This window comes from Protopterus annectens, chromosome 6.part0 (genome assembly GCF_019279795.1).
Source record: "Protopterus annectens isolate FY-2018-M chromosome 6.part0, PAN1.0, whole genome shotgun sequence".
Classification (NCBI taxonomy): Eukaryota; Metazoa; Chordata; order Ceratodontiformes; family Protopteridae; genus Protopterus; species Protopterus annectens.
In genome coordinates, this window is record NC_056737.1 from 305,748,537 (window position 1) to 305,765,420 (window position 16,884).

General features: G+C 39.3%; 1 protein-coding gene across 2 annotated transcripts in view; it reads left to right on the forward strand.

Moving 5' to 3' along the window:
* The window catches only part of PAPLN (papilin, proteoglycan like sulfated glycoprotein), a 1,077,292-nt gene that overhangs the window by 903,667 nt on the left and 156,741 nt on the right, over positions 1–16,884 (forward strand). For both annotated transcript variants that reach the window (XM_044074058.1, XM_044074059.1), the window contains 2 exons: positions 3,573–3,699; positions 6,457–6,586. In XM_044074058.1, coding sequence (XP_043929993.1) covers positions 3,573–3,699; positions 6,457–6,586 — 257 coding nt within the window. The remainder of the gene's footprint in view (positions 1–3,572; positions 3,700–6,456; positions 6,587–16,884) is intronic.

Genomic DNA, 16,884 nt, shown 5'->3' on the forward strand with positions numbered 1-16,884 from the left:
AATGCAGGTTTGAATAACAGGTCTTCCATCTCCACTACATTATATGTCTCAGACATGACACACGCGCACACACACACACACACACACACACACACACACACACACACACACACACACACACACACACACAGACACATGGAATTGTACAACTTCTTCAAATGGGACTTTTCATCATTTTCGTTTGGGGGGGGGTTCAGTTATTTCACATTAATGGAGTGACCTTGGACTTGGTAATGTAAACTAAGGGGTATAGCAGTGAAACCCCCTTCACAATACTGTCTCTTCAAAAAACATCAAGGGGTCACAACTTTTAATTTGTTCATTTAATTATCCTTTGTTGACTGTATTAGTCCCATTATGCTAATAGCCTCTTTTCAGGAGAGATCAAAGGTGGTATTTATATTACTAGAGGAAATTTGGTCCTTCTTTTCAATATGTGCCATGGGATCTTTTACATCCACCTGAGCTGCCACCAACTCTTGTAGATGGTACTTTGGTTTAACATCTCATCTGAAGGACGAAACACTCAGGAGTGTAGCACCCTTGTATGATGCACTATACTTTCAGAAATCAGTCTACCTTGTGTGGGAATAAAACCCACAGCCTTCTGCACCAAAAGTGAGTGTGCTACCTGATGTGCCACTGGCACAGCCATGAAGTATCTGAATCATATTTACAGACAGACACACACACACACACACACACACACAAGCGTCGTGTGTGTGTGTGTGTGTGTGTGTGTGTGTGTGTGTGTGTGTGTGTGTGTGTGTGTGTGTGTGTGTTCACTACCTTAGTCTTGACTAACCCTAATCCTAGACCTATTCCTAACCCCAACCCTACAAATTATGGTACTAAGCACCCTTTGCTTAACAGTACATCTATGCAGATAGTGTTTGTCTGTAAGTTAGTTATTAGTTATCTCTTTTTTATCTGTATTTGTGACACTGATCAAAAAAATTAGACAACCTGGTTTCATTTTTTGATCATTGTGAAATTCTGTCTTTTCAGTCTTTTGTGTTTTCAACAACGTACCTACAGTGATGCAAAGTGCTTCACTGTAAGCACATTTAACCATTAGTAATGTACAATTCATGTGAGTATATATATATATATATATATATATATATGGGTCACCTTCAGATGCCCGACAACGCGTTTCGCCGACACGGAATCTGACGGGACGAAAACACTGACAACGCAGATGACCGACAAGGTGAGAACCCGACGGACTCGGTAAGTGTGCGATCGAGTGAGGGATTTAGTGTTAGGGAGCGGACAGGTAAGTGTGCGATAGTGAGGGACTGTGGGTTTATGGGTGGGTTAAGTGAGTTAGGGTTAGGGTGCAGGTAGGGTGTGTGTGCGATAGTGAGGGACTGTGGGTTTAGGGGTGGGTTAAGTGAGTTAGGGTTAGGGTGCAGGTAGGGTGAGTGTGCGGTAGTGTCAGACCTTGGGGTTAGGGGTGGGTAAGTGAGTTAGGGTTAGGGTGCAGGTAGGGTGAGTGTGCGGTAGTGTCGGATCTTGGGGTTAGGGGTGGGTAAGTGAGTTAGGGTTAGGGTGCAGGTAGGGTAAGTGTGCAGTAGTGTCGGACCTTAGGGTTAGGGTTTGGGTTAGGGATAGTGGATATGTTATGTAGTGTACTGTGTTGTTTACGTGTAGTGTGTTGGTGTAATGGTTTTCGGTGTTTTGCGTTGTCGGTATTTTTTGTTGTCGGTCTTTTGGTGTCGGTGATTAGTGTGTCGGTGAAACGCGATTTCGGGGATATAAAGGTGATCCATATATATATATATATATATATATATATATATATATATATATATATATATATATATATACACACACACATGTGAGAGTGTGTGTGACAGTTTACAATGTGTTGAATACCTTATTGGTATAGAACATCATTACACATTGGGTTTACTTACTTTGTCTTTTCCCAGTTAGGGGTTGCCACAGCAGAACTCCAGTCCACTAATGATTGGCAGTTGATTTTTATGGTGCCAAGTTACCAGCCCGACACCCAACCTTCAACAAAGTTACACCCATTCACATGTCTTTCAAACACCACTCGACCATGGGGAGGACATGCAGACTCCACACAGAAGGCACTCCAGCCGAGAATCTAACAGGAGAACCTCTTGCTGTGAGGCAACAATGCTACCACTGCACCACCGCGGCTGTATTGAGTTTGGGTTTATTAATCTATAAAATTAGGAGGATCAGTTATTTGGCATCTAGCAGAACTGCAATAGCTCAATGAACTAATGTGTACTGTTCCAATGCATATTACATTTCTTAATCATTACTGTTATTTAAGCTGTAATTTACTGATAGATGTTCCGACCCACTGTCTGTTGTAAAGGGGCTATGCCCAGTCAGACCAAACTAATGCTCAGCTGCTGTAAATAAATGTAAATCAAAAAAATATTTGGATCATAATTTTGATGATATGTTCACTGTTGTTACTGTACCCATAATCCATCCCTGCTGTCAGATTGTGTGGTGGTGTAATTTTGAGTATGTTAGCTTTTTCCTGTAAAATCCTACTGTTAACAAATCATCTTATAGTAAATTGTCTCATTTATGCACAATGCATATATTAGTGAATATTTGTTTTAGTTTCTTGTGGAGCATTTAATTTTGTATAGGTCAAAAGATGAACCTATTGTCTTATATACTGTTGATCACTATGACTTGTCAGTATCTGCAATATTAGTTGAACTTGTTGCCTGGCATGTATTCTGTCTACTAAAATTAAAATCCATAATTTTATGTAATGCATGGATGCTATTTGTAACAGTGCAGATTATCTCCTTAGACCTCCACTCAAAATGGACCTGTCGGTGATTCGGACAAACTGGTACCAGAATATAAATAAATAATGTTGGTGACATTAAGAGTGTTCACAGCTGGGATGAGCTCCCAGGTGGATTATCATTCCACAAAACAAGTGTATCCATGGAATAATGCAGTTTCTCTCAGTCCTCCAAAGGGAGTAATTTTCCTTGGACCAAAGCTACATCTGGTAATGGACATCATCCATTACTGGTGACACACCACAAGAGGTCAAACAGGCACACTTGTAAGAAGTGTGTGGGGGGTGGCATAATGATTAAGGTATTTACCTCACAGTCACAAGCTACAGGGTTTGATTCTCACATTTGGTTATTATACGGTTATAGGCTAGATGTCTAATAGTCTGTAGACTGATTCATCTAGTATTTACCTATGAACGAGCTGTAGATAATCAGAAGTATGTGTCTTCTCCACTGGTCACAATGCCTGAACTATGTGTGTCAAAACTATAAAAGTAGTTCATCACCATACCCATTCATGCACCATTAATTCAGCATGATGTGAAACTGTGAATGCATTGCTGCTTTAGGATGTACAGTCCTCATGAAGGGTTGGATGTTTTCTATTATTTTGCACAACACTTTTCATGACATCACAATACTCAAACTCATTGGCCTGCTGCCACATCAAGATAGAAACTTGAAAAAAACATCTGTTAGTGTATGAAGAAGATAAAAAGTGCAGCTTTAAAAGAACCCCTCTGATCTTGTCATGTGCAGGCATGGATGCTGTCCTGATGGAATTACCGCAGCACAAGGTCCCAATGCAGCCGGCTGCCTGAGATACTACAGCGATATTTACACTGGACTAAATGAGGAAGGACCTGCTGATTGGGCAAGGACAAGTGTAAGTAATTTATTTATTTATTTAACATATGTTAACAGGGAAAGTCCGACTTGGAACGAGCCAGTTTTCATGCAAATTCTATTTAACAGCAGAGGTCCCTGCGTTTCCATTAGCCTAGGCAAGTTATTTACTGAATGGTTATCATGAGATAGCTTGCTGTTTTTTCTTCTAAAACGGTCACTAATATTATGAAAATGTCAAAACAGCTTTACATCCAAGGTTTGATTTCAGTACCTTCCATTTATATTCCCTTCAAAATATGTACATAAACCTAACATCACTTAGTGGTTGGAATTATAGATGTCAGTACATGTTTGTGACAGAGTCGTCTATCAGTTTATCCTTCTGTTTCATTCTCGTTCTGCTTCTCTTCCTAAGAGAGGGATAATAAACTGAAATGTTTTGCTTATTTCTAATCCTTGTGAACAGGAATGTAATGAAAAGTGCAAGTAGCAATTTTTTTGTGCATTCCATGTGCCATCTCTGTAATAGAATGCTGATTTATTTGGTTAACAATAATATTTGTCAGCTTGCATAAATAATTTCTTGGCATGATAACAATAATAATATGCAGTGTTCACATTTGTTACAAACGGAATACAGAGCTTGTCTTCGATCCACTTAAGTGCATTAAATCTTAGCAAGTCTCTAACAATGTATGTATCCCTTCATTATTTTTTTACCATGTTTATAGGCTTGAGACTTCATTTTTTGGCACACATATGTTCAATATGGCATCCGAGTGATGGAATGTCATGTAAAACCAATGTGTACCTCAACCATCCCAGATTTTCATGGACATTCTTCATTTTGCTTCAGAATTTTGCCTTCATGTAAGATCAGTGATCTTTTTTTGAGATAATGTGGCAGATTACAGTAAAAAAAATAATATCAAATATTATACTTATATGCTTTTTTCTTTTTACTCCGGAAAATGCATGACACCTCAAATTCTCTTATTTGATCAACTTTTTAAGTCAGTAATGCCAGCATATCAAAGTCCTCTAATTTAAAGTCTTTGCCCCAGATTACATTTGGGTTTGTCCTTAAACCTAGAAGTAAGAGTTTGAAAGCAATGCCACTAAATTTATTCTACTGTAAGTATTGTCTAGTATGTGGTGGGGCTAGCTGTTCTATGGTTCCCTTGTCAAAAGTTAATTATCAACATGTTCTGCAAGTGAAATGTAATACAACCAGCCCTAGAGATACTCTGAATAGAACAAATATGTCTGTTACATGTCTGATGCTGCAATATGTGCATAAAGTGTGGTAGTTTTTATAATTAATGCAGAATGAATATTTACAGGAATTTTAACATCAATGGACCACCCAACTAAACAAATATATTTTTTCTCTATTATTAGTTGTGGTATGCAAGGTTATTTACGTCTATCTGCTGAAAAAAAGACCTAACTCTGCAGTCTAAAAGTACCTTTGTATCTGGCATCCTGGTGCCCAACTGATTCACTCTAAAGGCCTGTAGTGGGTAAGAGCTGGATCTTGAGGAAAAGGAATGGTTTACCCTGTCCAGAATACAAATTCTCCATTTTTAAGATAATTTGGACTCCCCAAAAATGCCTAACTATGAAGAGAAAATAAATATTTTACCATCTTGCTATAGCTCTGAAGTGTCACATATTATGTGATACATCATTCATTTTGTCTTACAAATTTCTGGCACTTACCAAGCTACAACAGTATATCTGGTTCACTTAGACCAACAGGATTCAGACTCATCCAGCTGAAATGGAAAATCAACCTGCTTGTATCCTTTCGGTTGCCGGCTTTATAAAACTTGGTACTCTAGGACAGTGTAGGAGCTGTCATATGCTGAGAGACAATTAACTTCTACTTGATATGAATAATTCAGTCTATGAGAGGTGTAATTCATAAACAACATGGAGGCATCCCTCCTACCCAGAAACATGGCGTGTGAGCATCATGAACTGCCACCCACACCTCAGCAAAGTCACACTAGACTAATATATGCTGAGGCTGTCAAAAGATGCTTCTGAAGCCTCCTAGAGCTAAGACTAATTCTCAGCAGAAGTCCTCTGTCACATCAGCTCCATGTGCACATATAGTAAGGGGTCAGCAGGTGGTTCACTGTAAACAGTCTACTACCCCAAACCCTTTAAACACAAATATAAATATTCTAGTAATTGCTAACTAGGTTGTTAGGCATACTAACTTCACACTCATTTTGTTGAGCAATGGTAGTGTTACAGTTAGTTGTCTTTCAGGTGCAGTTTTTGAAGTCTGTCACCAAAACAGAACTGGTGTCAAAGGAAACACTAAGTCTGGAAACTTAAACTGCCACATTTATAAAACTAGCTGATGCAGCAGCTACTTTACCCAGCATGCCCCCCTTGTCTATAAAATTCTCTCCTTGTTTATTAAGTAGTATATGTCCTTGGCAACCTTTAAATCTGATCTGGATGGTTGGATGAGTGACTGCAAATTTTCACCTAGGATACAAGGAAATGATATACTTAATAGGGGAAACTTATTCTCCTTCCAATATTGGGTAATATAGCTGAGTTTATCAACAGTCTCTTTGGCTAATAAGCTTAAGAACCTATGAACCTATAAACAGATAAATAAATATACAGACACACATACTTAGTAGATTTAGTTTTTTTTTTTGTTTTTTGTTTTTTTTTTTTTGTTTTTTGCATATGTGTATGCTACACACAATGCTTCAATTATTTTTCTAAAAGTTACGGTCTTTCTTTCCCATGTCATTTTTTTCTTCAGACTACACAAGCTCCAAGCAGGGAGATCCAATCCGACGAGTGCCGGGCTTCAAAGTATGGCTGCTGTTTTGACAAATCAAGTCCAGCATCAGGTTCTAATGGAGAAGGTTGCATAAACAAACCTACCTACCGTAAGTTATCACTGATTTCAGTGGATCATTTTTTCCTTGTCTTATTCCTCAGCACTTTCTTTTCATGTCTACCAGTCTTCCTTGACTATTTCTTTTCCTTCCTTCTACATCCTGCTTTTCTTTAAACATTATGCTTGCAGTACATTTTTATAGAGCTGCAAGCTCAGAACTGTAAACATTTCAGTATATTCATGCAACATTCATTTGAATTATTTTATCAAAAACAAAGAAATGCAAAATAGTATTTGTGAAATAGTAAGTAAAATCATCTCTATGAGTGTAAGTATATACAACTCATGTTACAGTATGAGCCGATGTGACAGCATGTTAATCATTAAATAACCTAAGAAGATAATTGTCCTAAAAACATTGCTAAGTCCATACTAGTCTTCTTTGCAGTAAAGAAAAATGCAGTTGTATGAGTGAAATTAACCAAATGGTTTAATCACAGTCTTGGTTAGTATTATTATTATCTTTATTATTGTTTAATTTTCTGCAATTTACTATTTGATAAAGGTCATGCTATGTTGCTTGTTCCATTTACCTAGGAGTTATTCAATTTTCAAAAATAAAAAGGAAAAAGTAATGCAAATGAGATGAAATTTGCATGATTACAACTAACTATTTCAGTTGTATATTGTAGCCATTAAGCATGTCCTTGATGTGTGACTCAATATGGATCGCTGGTGTAAGTAATAAATGTGGGTGCATTTCTGTTGACAGATATCAAGGCTAGGATATAACATAATAAGTCCCAGGACTGCAAAGACTTCTGAAATCCCCTATTAGGTTCCAGTAACAGCAAGACTAAAACAATTATGCACTGAATATTCACATTAGAAATTGTAAGACCCAGGGCTGTAGCCTCACTAGTCTCTCTTAGTCCCATTTAATCTAGTACTGAATGCTTAAGAAAGAAGTTCATGTCTGTAGCAGTATGAAAGGCTAATAAAATGTGTTAATTGAGGTTTGGGACCTTTTCTAGGTGGTGGTTGTCTCAAGGCATTGATATTTGTTTGCCATTTATCAATTTAAACCTGTACCTATCCCCATCCATATAATGCAAAGTTTATCCCTGTCCATATTCAAGTGCAACTTGGATCTCTGGATGAGAAGCAGACAATTTATCCGAGGATTGTCCCCAATACTACTAAAAGACAGGGCAGCACCTAAATGCTTTATCCTATGCATAGGTCCCTTAAAACTATCTATGGTATGAGCTCAGTTATTCTCATTATGGGTAATATATAATTATTGACCATGGAATGGGTAAGGCCAATATCTAACCAAATGGGATAGGTTAATTTGAGCACAAAAGGGAAACTGGCTAAGCTTAAAATGGCCTGCAAGGGCAGTTAGCCAAGTACTTACCTATGAACCTATGAACTTATGAACCTGAAAATGTAGATAACGCTATGTCATACTAAAATAAAGCCCATCTATAAAAACAGACTATCAAGGTAAGTACACAGTCTGTAACCCATCAAGCCTATTCAGGATGAGTCTTCTGGATGCACTGCAGATCTTACATCACATAAAATCTAGTTTGTCCCACCTCCATACAAAATATTCTGCATCCTTGTGTTTTTTCATCAATTTGTACTCTACAGTTTCTCCCAGAAAGCTGTTCTATAAGTCCATTACAGTTTCTGTGAAAAAAAATCCTTCTTCACATTGCAGCTGATATGTCTACTCTCTGACTTCAAACTGTCATCTAGGTTATACACACATATTCTTTTGTAAGGTGTTGCCCTTTTGACTTTCACTGACCTGAGTCCACTGAGACACATAACAGTTTTGACCATATTACCCTTCCCTTACTTGTCCTCAGTGTTGCTCATATTTAGTATCTTTAATCTTTTTTTTCCTCATATCCCTACCTGATTGCACCCCTTCATTCTCCCTAACAAGTGGTATGAGTCAGTCAAAAGGAAGGTAATCCAACAACGTGGAAAGTGGATGGTACTTTTAATGTTGCTCCCACAGGCAAGTCAATGTTTGTATGCTAATTTTGAATGTTGGTGTCAAGACTCCCCATTGCTAAGAACATAGCTTAAATTTAGATTCTGGTTTTTGACTAGCTCTAAATCTTTAATTCCTAGCTCCTGACTGAACTACTTTTCCTTTGGTTTAATTGGCTAAAGTGTTGTCCCTTGATTTGTGATTAGCTATTCTTTCCTCAAATGATATGTTCAAACATCAATTAAGTTCTTTCATTTTTTAGTGCAGCTTTTGTGAATACATACCCACATTCATTACATTCAATTGTTGATATATATATATATATATATATATATATATATATATATATATTATTTTTTTAAACATATCAGGATTTGCATTTGTAATTTTAATAAAGATTTAACAAATTTGAAGAAGTCCTGGTTTTATGCAACAAAAGTACCCATAACTTATGTGTTTAACTCACGCTAACTAAATTAATGCCTGGGTTTTACCTTTTTACTAGTTAGACCTTCTTTTGTGTTTGTTCATATAAATATTATATATATATATATATATATATATATATATATATATATATATATATATATATACACACACACACACACACACACACACACACACACACATATATATATATATGTGTGTGTGTGTGTGTGTGTGTGCTCATGCGCATATGTTTGAACAACATGTTGGATTAGCCACTCCTGACTAATGAATTGTCCACACACTGCTTTCTGTTCCATTACAGTGTTCATGTAAGTTTAAATATGTGATATACACAGATGGGAGGTATGAAGCAATACTTTACTCCCAGCTTGACCCCCCAAGTCCACGCTTAAATATATATATTCCAAGTCATATATCTCCTAAGTTCATAAGTTCTAAGACAGTGTATGGGCCTAAAGGCCTTCTAGAAACACTGATCCCATAAGGCAGGGCACAAATTTAACATCCCCTACCCAATCATCAAGACATTTTTGTAGTTTTCAAATATTGTAGCCTGATGAATGTTAATCAGAATACTATTTCACAAAACAGCTATCTGATTTGATATAAAAGTATATCTCAACCTTTTTTACATAAGGGTGTCTGAAATTTCATATTATTATGCCTTAATGTTTTATAGCTTTTATAAACCTCCATACTGAACAAAATTTTCAATGTTTTTATCATAAAGCTTTGTAAGCTGAAATTAATTTCCCCTATATACCTATAACCTATGCAATAAAGGTTTAAATACTTGTATTTGATCATATAATCATATATTTGACAGCAGTAATCTTTGTAGTGAACCTGCATTGGAGAAGCTCTAAATTTTTCTTCTGACTCATAGTATAGATACAGACCATGCTCTTATATTCAGTAATGGGTCAAATATAAATTTTATGTACTATAATCAAACAACCCATATTTCTATTACATAGAGTCTTTAATGAATAACCTATCAATTTCAATGTCTTATTACTAACCTAACATGAGCCTTAAATAATAGTCTGAGGATATTATAATACCAATATCCCTATATTGTTGAACTTCATTAAGACTCACTGCATCTAAAAAGACTGGATTTCTTTGTATTTTCTATTTTCTGATTAAAATACACAACATTGTACTTATCTAAGCAAAATTTCAGACTGTAGTTGAAGCCCACTCACTTATTAACTTCATGTAGGTGTTTAGTTCATCATAATCATTATTATTTTGTATTACAAACCCCATCTTGCAGTCATCTGCTTACTTATAAATCCACAATTTCCTGTGCCTTGGCATAGTATTAAAAAAATGCATTAAATAAAATAGGCCTCATCACAGATTCCTGAGATATTCCTTGGGCAGTTTTTCCATCTCTTTCAACCTTCTGGTTTAAAAGCCAGTGTTTGCACTTGTTTCCCACCTTTCCTGTAACTAGTCTGGTCCAGATACAAATTTGCTGTATCCAGGACTATTTGTAAGCTTCCGAGCCACCCAAGCCTTTCTGTGTTGGAGGGAAGCATTCTAGCTTATCAGTGGGAGTGATAAGCATTAGGTAGTCTATCTACCACAAGATCCAAGTACAGATTCTTAGTTTTAGCACTTGAATTTGCTTATTCGTGCTCAGCACTTGTTCAGAACTTGTTGTTAGCACTAAATAAGCTACAAATTACTACAGCACTCAACCTTCCTCCTTACCTAGAGGAAAACAGCTTTTGTACTTACTTTCCTCACTTGCTTAGAGAAAAACAGCTCTTATACTCACTTTCCTCACTTGTCTAGAGGAAAGTAGTTTTTTATTCAGGCATGTCCAAGGGTCAGCTCCCAGTGTTCTCTCTTGTCTATCTGATGAATCTGGGCATCTTGGGGCAATGTAGAAATTGCCTCATGTACACAGACAACCCTGTCCTCCTACCACCCAACACCACAACCTGTGAGAGATGCACTTATCTAGTCAAACTGGAGGTAAAGCTCTCTCCAACCAAGACTGAACTTGACAGTCAAGAGGAGAAGGTAAACACTTGCACCACACCACACTCGTCACATAGTCCCACTAAACCTACACCACCAAAATCCACACATAGAAACACAAAAACATTGGCGGAGGCTCTCAATAATAATCTGCTCAAGCAACAGAGACCTCCAAAGCAGAAATGCAAGCAACCTCCACCACCCCCAACACAACCCAAATGACACATAGCCCACAGATTCAGTGTGCCACTCAACCACAGCCCATAAGGCAAAACAACATACCCAACACACTAGTCATAGGTGACTTTATAGTCAGGCACACTGATGTCCCACTCACCAGACTAAACAAGGAGAAGGTTACTGTTAGCTGCCTGTTGGGTGCCAGGATCCGCCACATAACCTCCACCCTCAGGTCACTCCACAACAAGTACAAATATGACACTGTCATTGTCCATGTTGGTTTGAATGACCTGAGACATAACCTCCCTGGACTACATGAAAAGAGACATGGAAGAGCTCTCTGATCTTGTAGCCCAGGCAGGTATGACCCTAGCCCAGAGTAGCATCCTGCCATCGCCCAGAATGATACCGTAGTACAAGGGCAAAATGATTGACTTCAACAATTGGCTAAGCTTCTGGTGTCATTCTAAGGGGATCCAGTATCTGTCTGCCTGGGATGACATGGTCGACAGACCACGATGCTTTGCCAGAGATGGCCTGTACCTGTCAACCCTGGGATTTCAGATACTGGCTAAGGCTCTTGCTGCCCCTATAGTGCCTTTTTTAGGCAAAGTTCAAATGACAAATTCACCACCGTAACAGGAACAGGCAAGCAAAAACTGAGGGTAATGCTACTCAATGCCAGAAGTCTAAATCTCAAAATGCACTCCCTTGAGGCACTCCTTAAAATAGACAACTTCGATATCTGTGCAGTGACTGAGACCTGGTTCAAGGCTCCAGAGAGCACCCCTGCATTATCAGGTTGTAACCCATACCACACTTTTCGGCCACCTAACCTGGACCAGAACACCAAATGCAGAGGTGTGTTCATATTCATTAAGGATATCCACACCTCCAGGCTAGTTGCTCAGCACAATGCATGTGAGGTTATCCAAGTGCAACTAAGTCTGGGAAAACCTGCAATCCAAATTGTAGCTTGCTACAGATCCCCCCACCACGCTCCAGGATTCCCACTCCTCTTTTCTTGATATGCTGGAAAATATTAGGGTTCAACCAAACACCTTAATAATGGGCGATTTCAACTACCCCACCATTAACTGGGAAAACTACTCATGTACTAACTCCTTTGCTCAACGCTTTCTGGAATTCATAAATTTCAATGCCCTGGATCAACTTATCCACACCCCCACCAGGGGCAACAATATCCTAGACCTAGTCATTACCAACATAGGTTCATAGGTTCATAGGTTGATACTAGGCTATCTGTCCTAGGGCATTTATAAGCCTAGCCAGAGTGTGTTTGGCTTTCGCCACCCTTTTAGATTAGTTGACTGTGCCTCTGTATAGTAGGTCACAGAAGGTAGCCCTTTTAAGGTTAGTTTACTGTACCTCTGTCAAGCAGGGACACAGAAGAGATCCCAGGGGTAAACTTACGATCAGCCATCCACTCGTCAAGATTTCTCTTGAAGAGGGTCAGTGAGGGGCTCTGCCTAACATGGATTGGGATTTTGTTCCAGAGTGAGGGGAGCCTCTGGGATATGAATCTGTCCCTCCAGCATGTCCTATTTATTTCTGTGCTGAGGTTCAAGTCCCTGGAGCGTGTAGCTCTAAGGTATTTTGATTTCCTGAGGTGAAGCATGTCCATTAATTCTGGGTTGGACAAGGCCTTATACGTCAGACACAGATCACCTCTAAGTAGGCACTATGCAACTGAGTAGAGCTGGAGTTTCTTTAGTCGAACTGCAGAGGGCATCTGTTTGGGTCCCTTGATCCTCTTGGTGAGGTACTTTTGGGGTCTTTCCAGTTGCTGCAGGTGTCAGGTAAGGTACATCCCAAATGGGGCACTGTATTCAATTATGGGCCTGATAAGTGATGAGTAGAGGGGCACAATGACCTCTCTTGATCTAGATGTGAACCCTTTCGTGATAAGGTGGGCTATATAGAAGGTCTTTCTAACCACTTTGGCAACGTGATTGTCAAAGGAGAGCTTGCTATCTACTTGGGTCCCCAAGTCTATAATTACTTCTTCCATACTTAATGGATTACCACCCATGTGGTAATTTGTGGGCACTTTGTTTTTCCCAAAGGGGATGACTATGCACTTTTTGGCATTTAGCTTTAGGCCATGGCTCTGGCACCAGTTATCCGTCTCTGTGAGACCTTTTTGGAGGATGCGTGTGTCAGCCAGAGAGTCGATTATGGCACCCAGTTTGCAGTCATCTGCGACCTTGGTCAGCCATAGTCCACCCGTGTTAGCCTGTACCTCGGAGAAATATATACCGAACAAGAGAGATCCCAGGACTGAGCCTTGTGGGACACCACTTGTAACTGGTTTAGAGTCTGACATGGCACCTGCTATTCTGACCATGTGGGTTCTATCCCTGAGCCAGTTTGCAACCCATCTTGTGACATAGGGATTGATATTTAAGCTGGAGAGCTTATTTATGATGCCCAAGTGGGGTATTGTGTTGAAGGCTTTTGCGAGGTCCAGGTAGGCTGTGTGGACTACCTTCCCTTCATCTATGGCTTTGGTAACTGTTTCAAAGAAGTCGACCAGGTTCAAGAGGCAAGATCTGCCTTTAACAAAGCCGCATTGGGTAGGAACCAGTGTCTGGAGGTTCCCAATGTCTTTGTTTATTATTTCCATGATGATACGCTCCATAGCTTTGCAGACCAGGCTAGTCAGGGTTATAGGGCGATAGTTTCCCAGGTCTGTTGTGGCACCACCTTTGTAGAGTGGGACCACTGTTGCTGTACGTCATTCCTTGGGTACATATCCTGTAGTAAGGCTGAGATTGAACAGTGACTTTATATGAGGGCTTAGTTCTTCTTGCAGCTCATGTAAGATGCAGCCCGGGACACCGTCTGGTCCCATTGATGCTGTGTTTTTTGCTTTGGAGAGGGCAGCTCTCACCTGTGCATCTGTGATCTCAGGAAGGCTACACTCTGTGACCGGGCAGTCTTCCACACCTGAAGTCAACTCCTCCTTGGTCAGATCTGACCATAAGCTAATCACCCTAAATATCCACATCCCACCCCACCCCCCATTAAGGAAATCATGGTAAAAAAGTTCTCCAAAGCCAACTTCATGCTTATTAAGACAGAAGTGGCGAACTTCATGACACCCATGCAGATGGACAATACAGTTTCTACTGCTGAATCCTACACAGATGCACTCTATAAGCACTTACACGAGTGCATGGATCGTGCTATCCCAAATAGAACCAAGACGCTATCCTCCAAAAAAAGGCAGCCGATCTGGTGGTCCCCTGCCATAAACAAACTCTACAACAGAAGTAAGAAACTGTTGCAAAAGAGAGTAAAATCCCATAAGTGGAGGAGTTCCTTGGTCAGCCTCAGTAAGAAGCTGAGATCCCTTATAAGATCCTCCAAAGCTAGCTACGAAAACAAAATCACCACTGATTCTAGGGACAACCACAAAACATTTTATAGCTATGTCAAGAATCTCGATGGCAACACCCAGATCTGCTCTGAGTTACAGCACAATGGCATGCAAATTACAGAACCAACTGATATTGCCAACGTCCTGGCGGATAGGTTCAGTGCTAACTTTACCCCCTCTCACGCCCTAAATGGCACATATCTATACAGGAAGAATGCAGAGTCCCTGTAATCACAACTACTCAGGTAAAAGTTGCACTCTCTAGAGCCAAAAACACAGCATCCATGAGACCGGACAACATCCCAGGCTGCATTTTACATGAACTTCAGAATGAACTGGCTCCCCACCTAAGCACCATGTTCAATCTTAGTCTCACATCAAAGCAGAAAAGTACAGGGATCTCACTGAAGGTCAAACTGCTCAGCACAACAATCCACAGTAAAACAAAAAAACTGCAGCAGACCATCACTAAAAATAACCATTTAATAACACGATAAAACAATAAAAACACAAACTGAATATACCATATAAAGATGAGCGCTTTCGGGCTCCTGCCCTTCATCAGATAAACTTATGTGTTTAATACATTGAACTTAAACCAAGTGACAACCAATCACGATTCAGTACTGTACCTGCTGATTTTTAAGGGTGGGTTTCATTGGTATGACTTCATTGAGTCCCGGATACCTATGAGCCAAAAGCTCCACTATCCATCTAGCTTCTTCAGTCTCAGTGATATTTTTTATATCACCTCCCCTAATGTTTACTTTAACATTCCATATTACCCTGAAAGTAAATTAGTGCCCTTCATTACTAGATATGTGCCTAAATAAGGCATTATGCTCATTCTTTGTCCTTATGGCCAATAGATGTTGTAAAATCCTTACTTTAAACATACAATTCATTTTGCCTACATAATAACATGTGCAGGCTTGATAGCTAGCTAAATAAGGTTAGGCCACAATTAGGGGATCCTGATTACAGATGATAAGTTGAGGGGGATAGTGGGTGAACGATTGAGTTTTGGCTTCGGAAGAAACAAAAATTTAAAGGATATTTTGAGTTATGAGGGAAGGGGCATCAACGACAGGTTATATATAAAGAAGGGACTAGATCCTGTCGATCTTGCAAAGTCTGTAGATACATCAACAAGGAAACAGAATTTGAACATCTGACTACAGGGAGGATTTATCATTTTGGTGCCAAGGCCAATTGTAGAACTAAAAACATTGCTTATTTAGCTAGCTGTCAAGCCTGCATGTTATTATGTAGGCAAAACAAATTGTATGTTCAAAGTCAGGATTTTTCAATATCTATCGGCCATAAGGACAAAGAATGAGCATAATCCTTTATTTAGGCACATATCTAGTAATGAAGGACATTATTTTACTTTCAGGGTAATATGGAATGTTAAAGTAAACATTAGGGGAGGTGATATAAAAAATATCACTGAGACTGAAGAAGCTAGATGGATAGTGGAGCTTTTGGCTCATAGGTATCCGGGACTCAATGAAGTCATACCAATGAGACCTGCCCTTAAAAATAGATGGGTACAGTATTGAATCATGATTGGCTGTCATTTGGTTTAAGTTCAATGTATTAAACACATAAGTTTATCTGATGAAGGGCAGGGCAGGAGCATGAAAGCGCTCATCTTTATATGGTATATTCAGTTTGTGTTTTTATTGTTTTATCATGTTATTAAACGGTTATTTTTTTAGTGGTGGTCTGCTGCAGTTTTTTCATTTTATCATCTCACATCAGGCTTTGTGCCCACAGAATGACACACAACAACAGTTATCCCACTCCACAAAGGGGGAGCCACCACTGATCCCAGGAACTATCGCCCTATTAGCCTGACAAGCCTGGTCTGTAAGGCCATGAATGTATCATTATGGAACTCATAAACAAAGACATTGGTAACCTCCAAACTCTGTACTCAACCCAGGTCGGGTTTGTGAAAGGCAGATCATGCTTCCTGAACCTGATTGACTTCTTTGAGGCAGTCACCAAAGCTGTAGACAAGGGAAAGGTGGTTCACACAGCCTATCTTGACCTCGCCAAGGCTTTCGACACCTTCACCCATTCTGGAATTATAGCTAAACTCACTAAAGTAGGTATAAATCTCTACATCACAAGATGGTGGCCAGTTGGCTCACTTACAGAACCCACACTGTAAAGGTTGCAGACTCTAAATTTGACTTTAAACCAGTGACAAGTGGAGTACCACAGGGTTCAATCCTGGGACCTCTCCTGTTTGGTATCTACTTCTCTGAAGTACAGGCTAACACAGAAGGCCTTTGGCTAA